This window comes from Etheostoma spectabile, unplaced genomic scaffold, assembly GCF_008692095.1.
Source record: "Etheostoma spectabile isolate EspeVRDwgs_2016 unplaced genomic scaffold, UIUC_Espe_1.0 scaffold172, whole genome shotgun sequence".
NCBI lineage: Eukaryota > Metazoa > Chordata > Actinopteri > Perciformes > Percidae > Etheostoma > Etheostoma spectabile.
Window position 1 is genome coordinate 73854 of NW_022605573.1, and position 24228 is coordinate 98081.

General features: G+C 43.6%; 1 protein-coding gene and 1 long non-coding RNA gene across 2 annotated transcripts in view; both read right to left on the reverse strand.

Annotated features, from left to right (window-relative positions):
* The window catches only part of LOC116685735 (uncharacterized), a 10519-nt gene extending 398 nt beyond the window's left edge, over positions 1-10121 (reverse strand). The window contains exon 1 of the long non-coding RNA XR_004331037.1: positions 10088-10121. This is a non-coding gene — a long non-coding RNA (uncharacterized LOC116685735). The remainder of the gene's footprint in view (positions 1-10087) is intronic.
* A 5209-nt stretch (positions 10122-15330) lies between these two features.
* LOC116685731 (transmembrane protein 87A) overlaps positions 15331-24228 on the reverse strand; it is a 23216-nt gene continuing 14318 nt past the window's right edge. The window contains exons 11-18 of the mRNA XM_032510642.1: positions 23583-23674; positions 19628-19696; positions 18433-18491; positions 17076-17179; positions 16906-16979; positions 16582-16643; positions 15637-15689; positions 15331-15550 (exon numbers count right to left, since the gene is read on the reverse strand). Of these exons, the coding sequence (XP_032366533.1) occupies positions 15460-15550; positions 15637-15689; positions 16582-16643; positions 16906-16979; positions 17076-17179; positions 18433-18491; positions 19628-19696; positions 23583-23674 (604 nt within the window). The 3' untranslated portion in view covers positions 15331-15459. The remainder of the gene's footprint in view (positions 15551-15636; positions 15690-16581; positions 16644-16905; positions 16980-17075; positions 17180-18432; positions 18492-19627; positions 19697-23582; positions 23675-24228) is intronic.

The window sequence follows — 24228 nt, forward strand, 5'->3', positions numbered from 1 at the left end:
TAAAATTACGCTTTTTAGGGCTTTGAGTCCAGCTTGGTGTCGATGTGGAGTTCTCACACGACCAACAGATGTTTGTGGAGAGCGGCGGCTACCTGATGGACCGCCGTTGCCTTCTCAAGTCTTATTCGAAGGGCAAACACTGAACGCTGGTTAACCCCTGGCCTACGTGTTTGGCCCCCATCTCCACCCTCACACCTAGCGGATTGGTGTACAAGTCAAGATAGTGTAGCTCTACTGTTGGGACGTGGAGGAGTTAGCAGCACAATCGAGTGGTCCATCCGGATTAGGGGCGAATCAAAGTGTCAAGAGTCCTCTACAACAGCCAGATTAACTAGCCTTTTTTTGCGTCGCCGAAACTCCTTATGTTTCTCCTCGGCTGTTACGCCAGATAACTAGCCTTCTCTCCTTGTTTGTCTGTCTCTCTGCTGTCTCCCTCTCGCTGGGGTCGGGGTGGATGGTCAGGTGTTTAGATTTTAGGGAAACACTGTGAGCACAAGGATGGTCTCAACAGAAAGACAAAGAAGCGAAGGCAAAAGGTACAGAAACAGGACAGAAAGAGAAACAGAAAGAGAAATGAGAGACAGACAGGCAAAAAGAAAAGAATGTAATCTTCCTTTGTTTATGATGTTATGTGATGATCGTCTAGTATAATGGGACAACGTTGTCCTATTTCTCTGAAGTGTTGTGTGGTTTCCTTGTGGGAGTCTTAACAACTAAACTAACCCCACACTAGAGAGTCGAACATCTGCACTAACACTCAAACCCACACAGCAACAATTAAACCCTTTTATATGACTGTTTATTATTATTATTTAGTATTATATTATTATTATATATTATTACTTTAGCCAAGGACCTATTTTAATAATTTTTCAATTTTCTCTGTTATCATTTACCAGACAAAAAGGCGGGAGGGAAACGTTGTGAGGCCAACACAAAGAGGATTAGAACTGCCTGGGATTCGTGCGCAGGAGCACCCTGAGGCCCGCACCCCCCCAACCCCCCCCCCCCCCTTCCTAAATCCTCCTCCCACCCTCATGCCTCTCCTCTATCGTTCATCCTCCTTGACTTCGAATTAAAAGGAGTAATCCGTGTTAAGAACAACCATGGTGAGAAAAAAGAGAGTGAAAGAGAGAGTTGAGAGAAGAGAGATGAATTCACTGTAGATGAGACGTACAATAGCACTTACTCCAGAAAGCAATAATTTCAAAGCCCTTTCTTTCATCCATCAGCCATCCTCCTTCCATCCCATACCCCTCGCCGTTACATACATAATGCATACACACAGTACATCCCACAGTGTTTTTTTAAATTCTTTCTTGCTTGTCTGTGAGATTTTTATTGTCTCCGAGAGAAAAGAAATGAAAAGAAAAAAAAGAAATTAAAATCGAGTACATTCCATTTGCTTGATTTAGCCGCCCATTTCTCCTCAGTCACAGATACCTTCACCGCTCGTCTCTGTCTCTACCGTCTCCTGATGTGGAGATATAAATAAAAAAAAAAAAAAAGACTTAGTTTATAGGACGGCCATTTTGTTGTAGATCCCCCCCCCCCCCCTCCCAATCCATCAAACCCCATCAAACTTGGAACCCACCCTGCTACAAACGTTCAGGAGATATGTGACAGTGCAGCAGGGACCATGTGCTACGGCTAAGGTTTATTAAATGCACTGAGGACCGCCACTTCAACCACCTGCAATGTCTTCAGTCTGGGTTGTTGAATGTTTTTTAGACTGTTATATGTGTACATGAATAAAATACAAGTGCCCCACAAAAAAAAACAAAATCAAATATGAAAATCAAAAATGTGTTTTTTCCTTTTCGTTTGGTTTGGATTCTCTTTTTCATTCTGTTTTGGTTTTTGCTTCTTTTTAAACAACAGCTTCTCACTGTTTACTGCAGTCTGGAATATGTGTAATAAAAATATAATAAATAATAATAATATAAATTAATAATGTGAGTGATGATGATGTTTTTGTTGGTCCAGTTTTCACATGTCCGCTAAGCAAATTGTCTCCAAGAACAAAATAGTCCAATAAGGACTAAAATTAAAACTAAGGAAATAATTGTGTGGTGTCCTATTTAAGTGTTCGGGGGCAGACGGAGTGGGGGCGGGACGGGATGGGGGGGGGGGGGGGCCGTTGGGTTACGCTTTGACACCATTGGATGTTCGTTAATCGGTGTATGATATCTATCTTTTACGATAATGGCAAACAAATAATACTTTGTATTAAAGTAAGATCTGTGTGTATTATCTGGCAGAGGATGCCGGTGTTTCATGTAGACGGGCCCTGGCAGGGGACGTCCATATGTCCACTAGTCCCTACACGCCCACGCCGTATTACCAAAGCGGTAATATTAAGACAAGCATCCGGTTGGCAAAGTGCAGCAATGAAGACGTGCCTAAACGGTTTCTATACGATCTCAGCAGGGGGCAGACACCTAAGCCGCTTTCTATCTGATTCTTCAGCAGGGGGGGGAAACTCCTTGAAACTGCTTTCTATAGATCTCCAGACAGGGGGCAGAACCTTAAGCCTGCTTCGATCTGATCTCCAAGCAGGGGGGGGACGCCTTAACCTGCTTTTATCTGATCTCTCAGGGGGGGAAACTTAAACCGGCTTTCTATCTGATCAGCAAGGGAGACCCTGAAAACTGATTTTATAATGATCTCCTGACAGGGGGGGGGTCCTTAAACCTGGTTTCATATGATCCCAGCAGCGGGGGGGGGGAACTCCTTAAACTGCTTTCTATCTGATCTCCAGCAGGGGGCAGATCCTTAAACCTGCTTTCTAGCTGATCTCCTGCAGGGGGGGAATCCCTAAACTGCCTTTCTATCTGATTCTCCAGCAGGGGCGAGCCTTAACCTCTTGTATTGATATCAGACAGGGGGGACTCTTACACTGCTTCTATGGATCTACAGGCAGGGGGGACTCCTTAAACCTACTTCATTGATCTCCAGAGGGGGGACTCCCTTAAACCTGATTTTATACTGATCTCAGCAGGGGGGGGCCTCCTTAAACCTGCTTTTCTATTGATCTCCAGCAGGGGGGGATCTTAACCGCTGTCTATCTGATCTCTGCAGGGGGCGACGTGTGCCATTGCAGAGGAGTAGATGGTTTTGTAGACGCGCTTGAAGAAAGTCGACACACGCTCATTGATTTATTACCTCAGTAAACATTTTCATAATGAGTTTTCGGTCTCAAAAAATTCAACTTTCTGATACGCTCAAAACGCCCAAAGCGCGAAGATGTGCCTCGTGCAGCTGAGGTCCGTTGTCCAAGATGGCGGACGGTGCTGAACTCGGGGTAAGTCCGGTGTCCAACCAATTTCACGTCAAGAGACCCACACTGGGGTCCCAATAGACCACGGACCCCAGTTGAATAAGAGTGGAAAAAAAAGGAATTTTAACACCCCCGGCACCAAGGTGGGGTCTGTCTGAGTCCGTTTGTCTGAGCACCAACCGCTAAAGCAAAGAAGCAGAAGCTGAACTAGTGAGAAGGTGCTCTTTCGTTTGACATGGGAGGAAATAAGAAGCATGCCGACAAAGAGGTCATGCTCAGCGACTTCGTCTCAATTTTCCTCCCACTCTTCATTTTCCTACCATCGGAAATTAAAGGGCAGGTTTTATTAGAGCAAACATTTTTGAAGAGATCTCTTCGTCATTTTCCTAGCTGCTGAGTGGGCTTCGTTTCTCCTTCCTCTTTACAAAGCTGTGGAAGAGCCATAATATTTTTGCAGCCACGTCCGTGCGCGCTTTGATGAAATGTCATTTATGTATTGTCAGCTAGCTTACACTTTACGGTGTGGTACACCAGTTCTTTGTAGCTCAGCGTAATATCTTGCAGGAAGAAATAATTATAACCGATGTTGTCTACATGTTGTTTCATGTTGCCCTAAGTTGTCTTAATGTTGTCCCATGTTGTCCCCATGTGTATCTATGTGTCTCATGTGCCCTCTGTTGTCCTCAGGTTGCCACTGTTGTCACCATGTTGTCTTAAGGTGCCTTATGTTTGCCTCTGTTGGCTCAGGTTGCGATCCTGTTGTCCTCATGTTGTACCAATGTGGTCCCCATGTTGTCTTAATGTTGTTTAATGTTGTCCTCATGTTTGACCTCATGTTGTACCCATGTATGTGTAATCATGTGGTCCTCATGTTGCCCTCATGTGCCCTCAGGGTGCCTTCATGTGCCAAGCATGTTGTCCCCATGCTTGCCCTAATTGTTGTCCTATGTGTCCTCATGTTTGCGTCATTGCTTTATGTGCCATAGTTTGCCCTCATGTTGTACCCATGTTGTCGTCATGTTGCTCATGTTTGCCTCATGGTGCTCATGTGTCTTGTTTCATCATGTTGTCTATATCAATGTTTTTTGAATCCCCAAAATAACATTGATTGCATCCACAACGCTCTTGCCCAAGGACAAATCTATACTTTCATTAAATTTGGGTGGTATTATATTTATAGCTTGTAAAACAAATGGAAGTGGTGTGGAATAGTGTGAGTAAAGTGAACATATCCAGTCTGTGGTTATCATCAACATACATTCCTTTAATTCAGTCTCAATACTCCTAATTCGATTTTCTAACTCAAACAGTAGGTATAATTTCTTAAATGAGCTTTATTGACCATAAATTACAAAATAATTGAAAACTAAGTTAATAAGTTAATGTTAAGTAGGGTTGAAAACATCAAAAAAGTGACAAAGTGAACAAAACGTCAACTAAAGTGTTGATTTCAATTTGACGTGAAGGACCACATAGCTAAGGGTAATAACTAAATCTGAATTAATCAGTGTTATCTAATAATATACTTTTTTTTTCTGTGTAAACGGCATAGCTGAATAGTCTCTACTGAATTAAATGTATCTCAAGGGGTGAATTCTTCTCAGGACAGAGCTTACTAGTCAATCATTTCCTAAACGAGTAGCTGGGGCTTAACAATCACAATCGTACACAAATTCAAGGGCCCAATCACAGGTCACAACCCTGATTTAGGGTATTAATCTGTTTCTCCCTTGCTATAAGATGTCGTTGAAAGCAACGACTGCACGCCCCCCACCCCCTCCAGTACCCTCTACTCCAGCGGACGGCTCCAGAGCCTCTCGGTATGTCTTTGGGATTTGTGTCAGAGCCAGACAGTAGCTGAGGTTGTCATACTGCGTTTTCTGTGGCACGACTAAACAACTTTTAACGTAAAAGGTTCCTCCAAACCAAGTTCCTTACAGAGGTGATTTTGCAGCGGCAAGGGGCTCGTCCGTGCGCTAGGCCCCGCCCAGACGATTGGATTGGTTTAAAGAAATGCCGATTAAAACCGGAGCAAGTGTTTTTACGTCCAGAATGCTGTGTGGACTAGCCGAACCTCTTCCCAGCGCGGTGGAGGAGGGTCTGCGGCCTGTTAGACCCTCCGTGCAAGCGCTGTGGAGGAGGGCTGGGTATGCTAGACCCACAAAAAGACCAACAAACTGAACCTGAGAGAGAACCGGCGGAGGAACGGAGACGACGGACAAAGTGCAAGAATGGAAACAAGAATTAATACAAAGCACGTACTAATAAAATGCTAAATCATATATTTAAAAGGAAGATGGTCTTATGACCGTTAACTATAAATACTAGTCCGAACTACATCTATCCTCTTTAAACTGCCTGTTCAGCCCTCAGGGGTATGGGGCCACATGGTGAGGCCGCCCAGCAGGAACATCTCGTCTAGCGTTGTGAAGGCTGCCGGTGAGATAAGTCCTACTGTCGGTTGAAATCGGCAAAGCATACTGTCTTGCTGTCGGTCCAAAATCTCTGGGATTATGTTATTAAAGCCGGTAAATGCCAGCGTGCAGAAGCTCGCACACAAACACACACACACACACAAACACACACACACACCACACACAGAACACACACACACATGGACACAATGGGTAGAAGACAGCGCAGTTTTGACAAGTGTGTCGAAGTGTAAATGAAGAGACGTGTGAAATCCAGACGCTAAGTTGAAGTAGCCTTGATTAGCAGATGGAGAAGAGAACATGTCGTGGATAATGATAATGTTGAGGGGGCACGGTGTGGTCTTCAGATTTGTCTTTCGGTCGGGGGGCTAGCGGCGGTCAAAGGAGGCGGAAAAGATGGATGACGTCCGTCGGGATTATAACGTAGAGACACAGCTGCTGAGGTACTCACACACCTCCGTCGGATATGCAGCCTTCCAACCGAGTTCGGTTTGAAGTGCAACGAGTTTTAAACGAAGTCCCACCCCCCCCCCAACACCCCACCACCTCGTTCAGCTGCCCTCAGACCAATTAGAGTCTGCCCAGATGGAGGATTTGAAGTTAACCCTCACGTTGCTTCATTGTGTCCTCATGTGTCCCCATGTTGGACTCATATTGTGATCATGTTGTCAGAATGTTGGTCCATGTTGCCCTCTGTTGTCTCATGTGGTCTTCCTGTGTCATCTGTTGCCCGCATGTTGTCATCATGTTGTCCTCATATTGTACTCATGTGATTCATGTTTGACTTCATGGTCGTCTCATGTGGTCCATGGTGAATTCATATTGACCTCATGTGTAATAAATGTTGTACTCATGTTGCCCTCATGTTGTCATCATGTGGCCATCATTTTGGCCCTCATGTTGTCTTCATGTTGTCACCATGTGGACTAATATTGCCTCATGGTACTCATGGTTGTACTCATGGTTGCCCTCATGTTGTCCTCATGTTGTACTCATGATTGTCCTCATGTTGAATTAATGTTGATTTCGGTTGACTTTCATGTTGTACCATGTTGATTTATTGTGCTAAATGCTTGTCATCAGTTGTTCCTCATGGTGTCTCATGTTGTCCTCATGTGTCAATATCAATGTTCTTTTTAATTCCAAAATAAGGCAAGGTAAAAGCTTTATCTGTAGGGAATTTCAGCACAGGGCATCAAAGTGTTTTCACAAAAAAACAGAAAAAACATGCCAACACAAGAAAATTAAACAGTTACAATAAAAACAAGTAACAGAAAACAGATCAAAACACAAGACTAAAAGTTAAGCGCCAGGTAAGAAATAAACTGTTAAAGAAATTAAACACAATTACGGAAGGCAACACAAAAAGAAAGGTCGTCCGCCTTGATTTTAACAAAGAACAGGTCGCAGCGGTCTGCAGGTTTCTGGGAGTTTATTCCAGATATGCGGAGATAGAAACTGAAAGCTGCTTTTAGCCTGCTTCAAGACTGGAAGTGCTGTGGACCAGTCTCTGAGTCTAAGGCTTATTAGTAGTAAAATAACATGATGATTCCACATCATTGGGGCCATCTTGTTCAATTTTATAGGCATTGAAATCAAATTGAATGGTTCTATGCACTAGTATGAGTAAAAAGTGCCATAGTTCCTCTTAGTGAATGTCTCATTGCCCTTGAGCTGATTGGACGGTTATTCAGATCACTGTTCCTAAAACATTAAACAGGAATGAAAGCAGCTTGTGTGGTTTCATCTCTCAAACAATCAGGCAGCAGCAAGAAATAAGAGAGAGGGGACGGTCCTCCCCGGGACCTTATGTTCTTCTCGATCGATGCAGAAGCCGTCTCTAGCGGATCTCGTCAGCAGCTAAGTGTCAAGATGCCAGAGAAAGAATGATGAAAAGAAACCTCAAAAAAGTGAACAATGTTGGGGAGGGAAAAAAACCTCCAACCAACTACAAAAAAAGCGGGAGGGATTGAAACGCCGCGTGGTGTGGTGTCATCTATCGGCCCAATCAGAAACACAAACGCACGTAAAAAAAGTTTGTCAACCATAAAAAAAAAGTTGGCTAAAAAACGCTTTAAAAGTAGCGACAAATTGTGGGGAAAAAAAAGTGCAAATGTCTGAAACAACGTGCAAAAGCAACAAATTAATGACAAGAAAACTTAAAAAAAACCCAAAAATTGTTGAAGAAAAAAGGCAGAACCGATCAGAGGACATTTCAGGAACGCGGCATTCAGAGACCGGATCAAGAGACTTCAGGCCGGAAATTCAGGTACCGGATTCAGAGACACGATCGACGAGGACATTCAGGAAACCGGATCAGAGGCATCAGGAACCGAATCCCCGAGGACATTCATGGAAACCGGATCAGAGGACATCAGGAACCGATCGAGCGACTTCAGAACCGGATCAGAGTGACATTCCAGGAACCGAATTCAGAGGACCATATGAACCGGATCAGGGAGGACATTCAGAACAGCAGGAGACTCAGAGGGACATTCACGAACCGATAGAGGACCTTCAGGAACCGAATCAGAGGGACATTCAGGAAACGCCGATCAGAGGACATCAGAAACCGGACTCTAGGACTCAAGAGACCGACCAGGATCAAGAACGGATCAGAGGAATTAAGAGACCGGATCAGAGGACATTCAGAGACGCATCAGAGGCCATTCAGGAACGTGGTGCCCACTTAAAAAACACCTGGATTTGTTTTTTATCCAATGTTTTATGCGTGTTTTTGTGAGAACAGACAGTAGACAAAATAGCCCCAAATCCTAAAAAAAAGAGACTATTTTCCAAATAGCGGCCCTTTAATGTCATTATAAAGAACATGTATTGATCTGAAGAAATAAATGCACCCGTCCTCCTCCTTCTTCCCTTTTAGACAGCACCTTCCGTAACTTTTATGGCGAATAAATATTAATTTGTTGACAAAATAACAAAAGAGAGAACGGAGAAAAAAAACACACTTCGATTTTTTGAATTACACTTTTGATTTATTTTTCCAAACCAACAGCACTTAATCAAAGTTGTGTTTGTATGTTCAAGCGCCAAACCCAGATGCGCCGTGCGATATGAAACCACACCACACAAACACTTTACAAAACATTATTACAGTTTGTCATTGATACAAACCCTAACCCCCCCCCCCCCCCCCCCCCCCCCACTGGGTTTCTCTTTTTCGCCTTGATCACTCAGCCCAACGCGAGCGAACGTGCCCCAACATTCTCACACTCAGAAGGAACAGGTGTTTTCATACCCTAAAAGGAGTTCCATTACTTTTTCCCTTCAATGAAACTGTGACAGCCCAATAAACAACTGCTCGGCCCCCCCCCACTCTGGTACACCAATATCGTCAATGAAACTGGGGACCAGCCCATAAACAACTGCTCGCCCCCCCCACCCCCCCCCACCCCCCCCCACCACATCATAGGCACATATATAGTCATGGAAACGTGAAAAGAAATAAGCTGCTCATTAGCATCCATTTTGTCACAAATATACTGTGGTATATGTGGGTGTAGTGTGTGTGTGTGTGTGTGTGTGTAGTGGGATGGTGGTGTGGTTGTGTGTCGTGTTTATGGGTGTGTTGTTGTAGGTGTGTGTGTGGTGTGGTGTGTATGTACGTGTGTGTGGTGGTTGTTGGTGGGTGCGTGTTGTGTGGTACGTGTTGGTTGTTGTTGTACGTTGTGCACTATGTTGTTGTAGTGTATGTATTATGATTAATGTTTAGATGTATTAGTATGATTGTGGGTGTGTGTGGTGTGTGTGTGTGGTGTTGTGTGTGTGTGGGTGTGTGTGTACGTGTGTATGTTGGGGCCAGGTTTTAGTCTACATTTGTGGGGACCCAAAAACACGTGAATACAGTATCTTATGGGGACCGGACAGCTTTGTGGGGACAAAGTGCCATAACGTTAAAAGGGTTTTTGAGGATAAGACTTGGTTTTCTGATTAAGGGTTTAGAGTTAGGTTTATGGTAGGTTGAGGTGAGGAGGGTTAAGGAGCTTTTAGTTTATGGTTAAGGTAGGGTAGGGGCTAGGAAGGCTTATTAGTCAGGAGCTGTCCCCACAACCGAAGGCGCAGACACGATGTGTGTACAGTCATGTGGGTGTGTACAGTAATTTGGTGTTGTGTTGGGTGTGTGTTACAGTAATGTGGGTGGTGTGTACAGTATGTGGTGTGTGTTGTAGTAACAACCACACACACACACACAGTATATTTTGAACAAATATATACGTATTAATCTAATCTATATACTCAATACAAAAAGGTAACACCTGAGCGGTGCTGCTGTGATGGTTTTACTCCCGGTGTTATGTACAGTCAAGGCTTACAAAGAGCTCGTAAGTCGGGGGTTAAATCCCACACAGACGCCGCCTCGTAAAACAAGCGCGCCCGGCCGGCCGCTCTCGTCCCCACATGGCATTTAGTCACATATCCGCCCTTTTTAATCCACTGTGTACACCGACGGTAATCTGTATATTCTCTTTTAAATCGCTCGCTCGTCCCCCCCCCCGTCTGCTTTATCCTCTTGGACATCTCGACTTGTGTGTCCAAGGTTTCTGCAACAGAAAAACAAGCAAATCACTTTTGGATTAAGCAGGGAGATACTGTTTTTTGTGTGTATATATATTCTTATATATATACATATTAGATATAATATTTCTGTATTTTACCCTCGAAGGTGGGGTGAGCACTGACGTGTTGTCATTGAAAGCGAAAAAAACCCATCAAACATGTTAAAAAAATAAAAAATTCAATGTTAAAAAAAAAAGTGTTGTTAAAAAGAAAGTCCTGGTAGCCTGGCATCCACAAGGGGGACAGGCCTTGCAGCGCTGATCGACGACCGTCTCAGACTAAAATGAAATGTGGGAAGATGAGGGTGAAGCAAAGGAAAATATGAAGACGAGAATCTAAGTTGAAAGAATAATACTTCTCAATGAGTTTAGATCATTTTTAATCCTCATGTGTCACTCAGTGTTGTCCTCATGTTGTCGTGAGTGGCATATGTCTGTGCCTCATGTTGTCCTCATGGTGTGCCCTCCATGTTGTCCTCATGTTGTGCCTCATTTTGCCCTCAGGTCTAGGTGCCCTAGTTGTCCCCTCATTCCTCATGTTGAACTTCATGTGTCCTCGATTGTTGTCTTCATGTTGTGTCCTCTTGTTGTTTCATATTGATCCTCATGTTGGCTCATGTGCCTTTCAAGTGTCCTGTGTCCTTCATATTGTCCTCCGTGTTTCTGTTTCTTCATATTGTCCCTCCATGTTGTTCAGTTGCTTAGTTGTCCGTGTCTAGTTGTCTATAGGTTGCATTTCATGTTGCCTCCTGTTGTCCTCATGGTGTCTCATGTGCTCTTATGTCTGCTTACTTCATGTTGTGCGTCATGTTGTCTTCATGTTGTCCTCATGATTGTCTCAGGTTGTCCTCAATGTTGCTCATTTTCCCCATGTTTTGTCCTCATGTGTCTTTCTTCATGTGGTACTCTTGTGTCCTCATGTTGTACTAATGTTGTCCTCATGTTGTCCCCATGTGTCCTTCATGTTGTCCTATATCAATGTTTTTTTAATTCCCCAAAATAACATGATTGATTCACGCTCTTGCCAAGTACAAATCTATACTTTCATTAATGTTGGGTCTTATTCTATGTCTATAGCATTGTAACAAAGTGGAAGTTGTGTTGAAATAGTATTGAGTAAAAGTTGACATATTCAAGTCTGTGATTACTCATCAACATCCATTCCTTAATTTAGTCTCAATAATTCTAATTTTGCTTTTCTAAACTTCAAACATTAGGGTATAATTTTCCTAAAATGAGGTTTATTGACCATAAATTTTCCAAAAATAACTGGAAAGCTAAAGTTAATAAGTTAGTGTTACGTAGTGTTGAAAACGTCCAAAAAGGGACAAACATTGAAAAAAGGCGTTTTGACGGGAAGACAACACGAGGGTTAACTTCCCTCAATCGTGATGGATTACATCTTTTGTCATTGAAGAGAAAATGTGGCAGGTTAGGGGTCGGATTTCCTAAATAACGAGTGCGTTGTGCATTGGGTGTGTTGCATAATCTGCCACGAGGACATGGCGAGTAGGGAGGTGAGGACATTACTTCCCCTTAATTTCATGTCCTAACGAGGGAGACTCATCAGGGTCTCAGTGGTCTCACAGCGCCGGGGCAGGGAAACAAGCGGGGCTCAACCTCTTAAATACGCCTCTCCGTGCAGGGAACAGACCCCGAAGGAAGCAACGTTGTTTTAATCCGAGCCAATGAAACACGTCCGTCCACCAGACGCACCGTGAAGGACGTCTCCGCGGCGTGCGAGGACGTGATGCTCTCTATGGACTCTGATGTCTCTCAGCGCTCAGACGGCGGCTTACATAAGGAGTGGATTGGACGGCACTCTGGTGATTGCTGCTGGGTCGCTTTGGTTAGAAAAAGGTTCAGCTCGGAGATCAAAGAGTAAATCGCTTGGGAAATGGTCCGAGAGACACGGTCCACGGGGGAGGGACGCAAAAAAAAAAAAAATGTAAAAAATGTAAAAGACGATAAGAGTGAGATGTGGACTGAGGATTTTCATTCAACAGTAGATGAATAAGAGACGCTTTCTCGTATTTATGGGTTCAACATGATTATTAATAGGTGCAGCAGAACCCCCCCCCCTCTCTCTCTCACACACACACTCACACACACACTCACACACTCACACACACTCACACACACACTCACACACAGTTTGACAGTGCTCTGCTCGCCATGACAACAGAAAAGAGGATAAACAGTGTGACGTAACCGTAGCAGAAGCGGCTTCCTGTTCTGAATGTTTGCCGCCACCTGCTGCTTATAATCTGAATTACACACATAAGTGTGTGTGTGTGTGTGTGTGTGTGTGTGTGTCCTGCAGACATGTATGCATGTTATATATCCTGATCTGTTGCACATCCTGTACTAACCCATACAGCCTCTTTCCTCTTACTGTTAAACACTTATATGTAAAAATGTGTTTCTGTATTCATTGCCAATTTAAATAAATATTTTTAATTACCGTAAATTCGTACTATAAGCCGTACTTTTTTCCCACACTTTAGACACTGCGGCCTTACTACGACGCGCTAATGCATGTATTTTTTTTTCCACATCCCGCCAAAGCTTTTGCCTCGAAAACAGTAGACCAATAATTGAGGAGTAGTTTAAGAGGTCCAATGAAATTTTGTATAAATCAAGCGCACTTTCACAATTACATTATGTAAATCAGTCATTTGTAGACTCACCCTCTCAACATGGAAAACGCTCGAGAGAAAAGCATTGATGCAGCTTTTAGTTAAAGGCGATCAATCTGGCCGTTGAAGAGGGTAATCGAGCTGCTGCACGTAATCTTGGCATAATGAATCGATTGAGGCCAGTGGAGACGCCAGCGTGAAGAACTGAGTCAGTGCAAAAAGACGACAAAAGCTTCAGAGGTAATCATGCAATGGCCCGAACTTGAAAACGTTCTTGAAGACTGGGTTAGCACGCAGAGAGCGGGCGGCCGCGGTGTTTCCACCGTGCAGATCAGACTGAGGCTAAGCCATCGCCACCGAAATGAAATCGAGATTTTAGAGGTGGGCCATCGTGGTGTTTTAGATTTATGAGAAGAAAAGGCCTGTCCGTCAGGGCACGCCCAACTTTGTTCAGCAGCTCCCTCCGACCTACGAGGAAAACTTGCTAACTTCCGCACATTCACTCAAACCAAGATAGCGGAGAATTCCATCGGGCCAGATGAGATCATAAATATGGATGAAGCCTTTGACGTTCGACCTCCTCTCACTCGGACTGTTAATAAAAAGGTGACTCGTCCATCACACTGAAAACCAGTGGACATGAGGAACACCATTTATACTTTGTGTTCTGAGCTGTACAGCATCCGGACTAAAACTTCCACCGATGGTGATTTTTAAGCGGCTGACAATGCCAAAGGAAAAATTCCCAAGAGAAATCGTGGTGAAAGTCAATAAGAAAGGTTGGATGATGGAGAGCCTAATGAAGTTGGCTGAGAGAGTGCTACGCAAAGCGACCAGGGGGATCTTTCGCAGAAAAAAAGCAATGCTCGTTATGGACCATCATGAGGGCCATATCACAGATTCAGTGAAAGCTGCCATCAAGAGTACAAACCAATTCACTGTGATTCCTGGGGTACCACTAAGTATTTGCAGCCACTGACATCAGCGTGACCGGGCATTTAAAGTGCACTGCGCGTTGAGTGGGAGGATTGGATGACGAGCGGAGAGAATCCTTTACCAAACAGGCCGCATGCGAAGAGCATCTTTAACTCAAGTCTGCAGTGGATCCTAAATGCGTGGGACCGTGTCAAAACATCCACCATCACAACGGGTTTCGAAGGCTGGACTGCTGCGTGATGAAGAGGACCGCTGCGCTCAAGTGAGAGCGACGACGAAGAGACTGAAGTGAGTGACGAGATCCTAGGCTGTTCACTTCGGACACTGAAAAGAGGACTTTGATGGTTTTATGCACAGGAGGAAGATCAAGACGGCGATATGACTTTTCCTGGTAGGCTGCAGTGTGTACACCGGTATATATTTTTTACCAGTCGTTGAGATATTGGAATGTTGTTCGTGCACTGTTCGTAAAAAAGCATACACAACGTTATTTTGTGTGTTACCGGTACGTACAGTAGGCCTACGCATATTAAATGGCACTGTTCGGAAAAAAAAAGCATTCACAATATTATTTGTTACCACAGATTAAATTAAAAGTTAAAAAAACCTCACTTGTAATATCTTTGTGTGAATATCTCGTATACAACGTGGGCCACCTGCGGCTTAAAGCCATGGGCTGTCAAGTACAAAATTGATTTTCTTCTAAAATTAGAGCGTGCGGCTTTTAATCAGTGCGCGTTGTAGTCCGGAATTTCACGGTAATGCCTACTTATGTACCATAACTGAGGCAACAGACATTCCTGCTTTTACTTTTTGGTAAAGTTCCAAATATTCATGACTTAATCTATCTGTGTCTAGAGTTATTTTACAAATCCCAGCATATTCCCTTCCTCTGTTTTTTTTAAAGGTTTTTAAATACATTTAGATCTCGTTCTTGGGGTTTTATCTTAGCGTGAGCTGAAATTGTCTCGTAGTTTAAAAGGACAAAAGTGTCTTCTCTATCTTCTATCTTGCTTTTCTTCGTCTCCAATCAGCAGCATTTTCAGATTAAAGAGATTACGTAAATCCTGCCAGACATTTGAGCAAAATAGCAAAAATAGCCTTGTTTAAAGGTGCACTATGAGTCTCTGCAAGATGCCCCCCCCCCCATGTTTCCGTGACGGTCATGCCTAACTGACTCAACCGTGAGGTGTACTCGCCAGCCTGTCGCATGCAGGGGGGCGCCGTAACGATATACACTCAAAATCCAGATCTACATGTAATCTCACACATGTATAACGACCCAAACTGTTACTAAACCCCTCCCCCTCCCCCAACCATCTGGCCTGTGATTGGCTGGAGTCTTTTGTTGTGTTTTGGTGCACAGCCTGTGCCTCTAGTGGTTGTTTGTTTGACGCGTTGTCTCCCAGATCAAGGAGAGATGCCTTTGATTTGAGACCCTGAAACCACGCAGGAAGTCACAGTGCACCTGTTAATACTTGATATAGAACTTATTTTTAATCGATGCCTGCCGTTTTCAGTTTCCCGCTCTCCAGACAGGAAATGCACACAACTGTCGCTCGACCCTGACCGAGGGTCTATAAAGTTTTCTCTTATTGCTGGCGTGTGACGTCGTGGTGCATGAATGACGGGAAGGAACCTAAATGACTGACCTCATCAGAGTCCAGCAGGGGCGGCAGGGCGCTGTGAGAGGGAGGACAAGCGTCACAACGTGAGTAATATTCTTTTAGGACTCGTAGTAACCGATCAGTGCCGAGGGGCTGACTTACACATCTGCCATAGACGAGGGGATGTTCTCCTCGACCCATTTCAGATCCTCCTCCTGGGGAAAAAACAACAAGTGGTGTTGAGATGATTTTTTTTTTATACCTTATATAAATTATTTCCTCTTCAAGAACCTAAAATAACTATTACAGTGGCTTGAATGAGTTTACACCCCCAGGCTAAAGTTGATTAACCCCCGCGTTGTCTTCCTTGTTAACCGGGAACTTGCCCTTCCAGGTCAAAATTGATTTTTTGTTGTTGTTGTTGTTGTGCTTTTCCGATGTTTTTGTCCTTTTTCTGATTTATTTGTCACTTTTTCCAGCTTTTGGCGCTTTAAAAAAAAAAAAAACCTGAGCTGGTTTAATAGTAGGTTTTACACTTATTCTTGGAATTCATGGTCAACAAACCTCATTTATATCAAATTATACATAAGTTTTTAGTTAAAAAGGCATAAATTATGAATTTGTTTGACTAATAGTTCAGATCAGAGGATGTTGAGTGGATCTCAGATGGGTAGATGTTAAAGTTTAGTCCGGATACTGGTCTGAAACCATTAAAAAAAAATAATTCAAATGCTATAAGATGAAATAAAACACTCAAAAATTCAATGAAAGTAATCATTAATGTCACCTGAACAACGTCTGGAATCATCCATGTTATTTTTGGGCAATTTGGTTGAAAGAAATCTAATATTTCTAATATAAAACAATTTGAAACGGGTCAATTTGACCCGAGGACGACACACAGGTTAAAAAGAGGAATTAAAAAACATCTTTTGGAAATTTATCTTAATGCCTTAATACAAAAAAATTTAGGAAAATCCAACCTTTAAGGACACTGAGTTACTTTGTGAATGAATAATGTATTGTAAATAAATAAATGTTAAAAATAAAAAAAAAGCTAAATGTCTGCGCTGTATCTAAAGCGGAAACCCAACAGCCGTCACTCACCGCTTTGTTGGCTTTGGCCGTGCCGTTGCTCTCGTTTTTCGCTCCCCTCATTTTCATCCCCTCTGGAGACACAGGTGTCAAAAACAAACAGCCACATGAGAACATATGGAGGTGATCTATCTAACTAACTAACTAACTAACTAACTAACTAACTATCAAAGTCACTAACTAGCAATCAAAGGAACTAATCTATCCGGCAACTAAAGATACAACCAACTAACTGAATAGGACAGCACTGAGGATGGAAGAGAGGAGGCAACAGGTTAGGAAGGATGGAAAAAGTGAGGAAAGGAGGAAAGGAGGAAAGGAGGAAAGGTTTCTGACCGAACGCCTCGTTCATCATGGGCTCCTTCTCCACTTCCTCACTGTCTTCATCCAGCAGAGGACTGAAGGCGTACCTGCACACGGACCGGGAGAATCAACCGGCTTTAATTCACAGTTAAAGAGAGAAACGAGTGTAAAAAACCAACAGCCCGACATCCCCCCCCCATTACCTCTGGTTACTGACTGACGGTCGCCATAGGAACATGATGACCAATAGGATGATGGAGAACAAGAAGCGCCAGAACGCATCATCTATCCACAGCTCCCTCCAGTCCTAGAGAGAGAGAGAGAGAGATATTTAATGAAAACACTTCATTTACAGGAAGAAAAAAAAGACTGGAGATGATGAATGTTTCTGTCTCTTCCGACCTGAATCTCTCCCGGAGAACAACTCGGAAGGAAAACACGTACGTGTAAGAAAAGGCGAGTCACAATTGATCATAAAAATATCCTAATGAAGGGGGACAAAAGCCCTTTGTATATGATGCGTCCCTGTTAGTGTTGGCGTTGCATAGTCTGTCCACCAGAGTCCAAGTCAAGTCTCAAGTCTTTGAGTTGAGTCCAAGTTTCAAGATTTTGAGTTGAGTCCAAGTTTCAAGTCTTTGAGTTGAGTCCAAGTTTCAAGTCTTTGAGTTGAGTCCAAGTTTCAAGATTTTGAGTTGAGTCCAAGTTTCAAGTCTTTGAGTTGAGTCCAAGTTTCAAGTCTTTGAGTTGAGTCCAAGTTTCAAGATTTTGAGTTGAGTCCAAGTTTCAAGTCTTTGAGTTGAGTCCAAGTTTCAAGATTTTGAGTTGAGTCCAAGTTTCAAGTCTTTGAGTTGAGTCCAAGTTTCAAGTCTTTGAGTTGAGTCCAAGTCAAGTTTCAAGTCTTTGAGTTGAGTCCAAGTTTCAAGTCTTTGAGTTGAGTCCAAGTCAAGTTTCAATTCTTTGAGTTGAGTCCAAGTTTCAAGTCTTTGAGTTGAGTCCAAGTCAAGTTTCAAGACTTTGAGTTGAGTCCAAGTTTCAAGACTTTGAGTTGAGTCCAAGTCAAGTTTCAAGACTTTGAGTTGAGTCCAAGTCAAGTTTCAAGTCTTTGAGTTGAGTCCAAGTTTCAAGTCTTTGAGTTGAGTCCAAGTTTCAAGTCTTTGAGTTGAGTCCAAGTCAAATCTCAGGTCTTTGAGTTGAGGTCAAGTCTCAAGCAAAACTAATGACAAAAAGCACAACTCCGGGAGGACTTGGTGTCGCCATCATCAATCCATTTTTTTGATTCGTGAGTGCAGGCACACAGGCATAGCGCACACGTTAGGTTGCACATTACGGCAAGGGCAGGGGACATGCAGACCATCACATGTTTCTCTAATGCCAAGAAAATAGAAAGACATGAATACATTTAGATTTCAAAAGCAGTAGATCCATGAAAACAGTTTGACGAGTCTCGACGCTCGATTCTGAGTCAAGTCTGGTTTAAACAGCAGAGCTTACTTACAAACTGAACTATACTAATATATCCTATACATCCTGCTGATTTATTGCAAAATCTCGAGTACTCACAGCCAGACATGTAGACCGTCTGAAGGTCTTGGTGCTCCAGATGATGAAGATGACCGATGCTGGAAAAAACAAAAACCACACATCGGAGCTTCAAAGGTATGAAACGATAACGTGAGTCTGTTAGTTTTACATCTCGGCACGCGGGATCTTCTCCCTGAGGGCAGCTGGAACGGTTCCTAATGTTGCTCTACAGTTACTTGTCTCAGAAATAATTGCGATCAACCCTCATGTTGTCCTCGGGTCAAATTTGATTTCATATTTTAGAAATATGGGATGCCGATATTAGTGCCGAAAATTTAAAGAACAAAAGGGACAAAGATTTAAAAAAATAATAATGACGTAAAAAAGTGAGAATGTCAAAAAAGGGACAATGGAAAAAGGGAAAATAACGTAAAAAAAGGGACACAATGTAAAAAGTGACAATAATGTAAAGAAAACTGACAATGTCAAAAAAGGTGACAATGAAAAAAAGTGTCAATTTCAAATGGAAAAAAGGGACAATAATGTAAAAAAGGGCAATAGTGTAAAAAAGGGCAATAGTGTAAAAAAGGGCAATAATGTAAAAAAGTGTCAATGTAAAAAAGGGACAATAATGTAATAAGGAAAAATAACTTAAAAAGGGAAAATAACGTAAAAAGGTACACAATGTAAAAAAGGGACAATAATGTAAAGAAAACTGACAATGTGACAATGTCAAAAAGTGACAATATAAAAAAGTGACTAACGTAAAAAATGGATAATGTAAAAAAAGGACAATAATGTAGAAAATTGACAATAATTAAAAAAAGGGACAATAACTAAAAAGGGAAAATAATAAAAAGGGACACAATGTAAAAAAGTTTCAATAATGTAAAAAAAGTGTCAATGTAAAAAAGGGAAATAACGTAAAAAGGGAAAATAACATAAAAAGGACACAATGTAAAAGTGACATAATGTAAAGAAACTGACAATGTCAAAAAAGGTGACAAAATGAAAAGGACACAATGTAAAAAAGGACAACAATGTGAAAAGTGACATAATGTAAAGAAAACTGACAATGTGACAATGTCAAAAGGTGACAATAATGAAAAAAGGCAAAGTAAAAAAAAAAGTGACACATGTAGAAAATGACAATAATGTAAAAAGTGATTATTTAATAAATTGTATCCAGGCAGAAAAAGGGTGATTAAAGACAATAAAGAGTATTTTTCCGTACCTATGACGGCGAAGATGAGCGTGTTGGTGAAGTGCGGAAGAGAGAAGCTTGACCACGTTCCTCCGCAGCCTCAGCAGCTTCATCGTGGGCCGACTCACGAAGAGTGGCGACACAGTCAGAAACACGGACAAGGTTGAACAACGGATTCTGGGTCTGATCTACGCTCCGGACACTAACTGGGATCATGTGTGACTGCACAGCCAAACTAAGAGTTTTAGGCCTTTATTATAGACAGTTTTTTTAAAAGTTTGGTTCTCTAAACTGCAGAAATGTCCAAATTCTGAGATTGTTTTTTTAATTATGGAGATAAACACACACACACTAAACGAATATTCAAATTAATCATATCATAACTTTGGTGATTGGCATGATATTAGCATTTAGGGGGAAAGTTGTTTTTGTTGTTGCTTAAAATCAACTATACAAAGAGCACAAAGCAAAAAAATGGGAAAAATTAAGTAAGAGAGGGCGGCGAAGGGAGCGAGAGAGGGAGCAAGGGGAAGAGTGAGAGGGAAAAGGAGAGTGAGAGGGAAATGAGAGGGAGCAGAAGGAGAGTGAGAGGAAGCGGGAAGGAGAGCGAGAAGGAGAGCGAGAGGAAGCGAGAGGAAGCGAGAGGAAGAGCGAGAGCGAAAGGAAGCGGGAGGTAAAGCGAGAGGAAGAGCGAGTGGAAGCGAGAGGGAGAGCGAGATGAATTGAGAGAGAGAGCAAGCAAGAAGGAGAGCAAGAGGGAGCGAGAGAGAAGTGCTGATTGATTATGAGGAAAAAAATTAATCACAATTTTGAAAGATTTTGTAATTATTGAACCTATGCAACAGTTACTTTGTACGTACACCTATACTGTGTAATGTTCTTAGAGAGAGAGACACAGAGACACAAAGACAGAGAGAGACAGAGAGAGAGAGACACACTAAAAATGGGAAGGTGCAGTTGTGGATATCCACCAGCAGATGGTAGAGTCGAGCACAGCCAGAGGAATAGCAGCCAGGAGAACTACGTCACCTTCAGCCTACAGGGGAAGAAAAAACAGCAGGGTAAAGAAGGACAGGGTAAAGAAGGAGAGGGTGAAGACGGAGAGGGTGAAGACAGGGAAGGTGAAGAAGGAGAGGGTAAAGGAGGACAGGGTGAAGAAGGAGAGGGTGAAGAAGGAGAGGGTAAAGAATAAAGACGGGGAGGGTGAAGACAGGGAAGGTGAAGAAGGAGAGGGTAAGAAGGAGAGGGTAAGAAGAGGGGGTGAAGACGGAGAGGTGAAGAAGGAGAGGGTAAAGGGATGTAAGAGGGGGAAGAGAGGGTTAAAGAAGGGAAGGAGGAGGGTAAAGAAGGAGAGGGTAAAGAAGGAGAGGGTGAAGACGGAAAGGGTGAAGACAGGGAAGGTGAAGAAGGAGAGGGTAAAGAAGGACAGGGTGAAGAAGGAGAGGGTGAAGAAGGAGAGGGTAAAGACGGAGGGGGTGAAGACAGGAAGGTGAAGAAGGAGAGGGTAAAGAAGGAGAGGGTAAAGACAGAGGGGGTGAAGACGGAGAAGGTGAAGAAGGAGAGGGTAAAGAAGGAGAGGGTAAAGAGGGAGAGGGTGAAGAAGGAGAGGGTAAAGACGGAGAGGGTGAAGACGGAGTAGGTGAAGAAGGAGAGGGTGAAGAAGGAGGGGGTGAAGACGGAGTAGGTGAAGAAGGAGAGGGTGAAGGATAGGGTAAAGACGGAGAGGGTAAAGGAGAGGGTGAAGAAGGAGAGGGTACAGAAAGAGAGGGAAGAAAAAGGGTAAAGAAGGAGAGGGTAAAGACGGAGAGGGTAAAGAAGGAGAGGGTGAAGAAGGAGAGGGTAAAGGAGAGGGTGAAAAAGGAGAGGGTAAAGGAGAGGGTGAAGAAGGAGAGGGTAAAGGAGAGGGTGAAGAGGGAGAGGGTAAAGAGGGAGAGGGTAAAGAGGGAGAGGTTGAAGAAGGAGAGGGTAAAGGAGAGGGTGAAGAGGGAGGAGGTTAAGAGGGAGAGGGTAAAGAGGGAGAGGGTGAAGAAGGAGAGGGTAAAGAGGGGAGAGGGTAAGAGGGGAGAGGGTTAAAGGAGAGGGTGAGAGAAGGAGAGGGGTAAAGGAGGAGAGGGTAAAGGAGAGGGAGAGGGTAAAGAGGGAGAGGGTGAAGACGGGGAGGTAGGTGGAAGACGAGAGGGTAAAAAAAAAAACAGGGTAAAGACAAAAAAGAAACTAAAAGAAGATGAAAAGAAGTGAAAAGGAAGAAGACGAGCGGTCGAGGAGGGAGAGGTGGGTAAGGAGAGGGGAAGAGGGTGAAGACGGAAGAGGGTGAAGAGGGCGAAGGGTTAAAGAGGAGAGGAGGGATAGGGAAGGGAAAGGGAGGGTGAAGAGGACAGGGTAAGAGAGGGGAGAGGGTGAAGGAGGGATAGGGGTAGAAGACGGAGGAGGTGAAGAGGGAAGAGGGTGACAGACGGAGGTGGGTGGAAGACGGAGTAGGTAAAGAGGGAGAGGGTAAAGAGGGAGAGGGTAAAAGAAGGAGAGGGTAAAGAGGGAGAGGGTAAAGAGGAAGAGGGGTGGAAGAAGGGACGAGAGGGTAGAAGACGGAGAGGTGTAAGAGGGGAGAGGGATTTGGTTTATTGGTAAGTATATTGGGTTTAATGGTTAACGGTTTTAAGTTTTTGGTTTATTTGTGGCGGTTGTTTTTAGTTTGTTTTTGTGTAAGAGGAGAGGGTTGAAAGAGGGAGGGGTGAAGATGAGGGTGTGAAGAGAGGAGAGGGTGAGAAGGAGGAGCGGGTGAGAGGGGAAGGAGGGTGAAGCAGGAGAGGGTGAAAGACGGAGAGGGTGCAAGACGGAAGAGGGTGAGACAGGAGGGGTGAAGACGGAGGGGTGGGGTGGGGTTGAAAGTTGAAGATGGTGTCGGAGCTGGTTTTGCGTTGTTTGGTTGGGGGGGAAGACGGCTAAAGGAGGTAGGTAAAGAGGGAAGCCCGGGCTCAAGCTGAGGGGTAAAGAGGGAGAGGGTAAAGAAGGAGAGGGTAAAGAGGGAGAGGGTAAAGAGGGAGAGGGTGAAGAGTTAAAAGGGAGGGACAACATAAGTGTGCAAGAAAGCAGGATGTGGAAAGATTGTGCGACGAGGAGGAAGATAAGGAAGTGTGGAGAGGCAGGGAAACGTTTTAAGCAGCTACAGCTGTTCTTAAAAAAGCGTGTTTCGTTCAGCAGGGTGTGCCAGGTGGGCGGGGTTTAACCCACGAAATCCACTCGGCAACCAACTGGTTCAGTTTCATGCGGCATGTTTTCAGGGCTTTTCCTGCCATGAGCCGTCTACCTGTGAGCGTCAAATGAACTGAAAGACTTTCTCAGACCTGATGATCGTAAGATGATCCAGCAAGTTTTTTCTTTAAGCTTTTTGAGCGTTTATTCATTATCTGCTCTAGCTTTTCCAACGTTTTAGACAAAGATGTGTTCATACCAGTGGTACAAAGTGATGCACAATGCATTTTTTATTTTATTTTTTAAAAAGGGAGAAAGGGAGACAGACAGACAGACAGACAGACAGACAGACAGACAGACAGACAGATTTGTTCGGATTTTCTGTGGGCCCTAGGTACGTCTGAGGCTGGATTTCAGCTCAGTTCGACCTATTTTTGGTTCCTTTTGTTTTCTACTGTGTGGTGTTGTGTGTGTGTGTGTGTGTTTTTGTTGTGTGTGTGTTGTGGTGTGTTGTGTGTGTGTGTGTGTGGGTGTGGTTTGTTTGTGGTGTGTCACGTTGTTAAAGGATATCCACCGACAACACGGATCAATGAAGCCACACTATGTCCAACAAAAGCCTACACTTCTGGTCTGGTCTCCTCGCTGGACCTGGAGAAGACAGGTTACACACCACACACACACACACACACACACACAACACACACACACACACACACACACACACACACACACACACACACCCACCCACACACACACACACAACACACACACACACACACTCTATGTGTGAGCTTACACGCGTTGACTTCTAGGATCCCCTCGACGATGGAGAACATCATGTAGCACCGACCTCCGACGACTCTGTGGAGCAGCGCACCGAGTCTGGGCCTGGTGGACAGACCGGAAGACGTCTCAGCTCCGTCACGGTTTCTTACACATTGATTCATTGATTCATTGATTTATTGATTTATTTCGTCCTGGATTTCTCCCGTAGCAACAAAGTCGGATTCAAAACGGTGATAACTGCAACAGATATACAACACACCATGCATACATGGTGTATATGTATGTAAACGTGTTACATGTGTATACACATATTGTGATACATGTGTATACACATTGCAAACAGACCTAAGTACTACACAGATAAGAACATCTGCCTCTGCACCACCAAAGTGAACATAAAATAACTATAAAATATATATAATATATAAAGCATGTGACACACAGTCGACGGACAGAGATGGCATCTTGGAATTTTGTGATCAATTCATACAGTATGGTGTGGTGGTGTCACCAAGTGGTGTCCCATTCATAGGGGTACGTTTTCACACCCTACCCTACTTACCCCTTGAAATGGAACTCAACTTAGTCCCTTCAGCTACTTTACGATGCCGTATCCCAGCTGGCGATGATCGACCATCCACCCGGGCCGAGGGTCC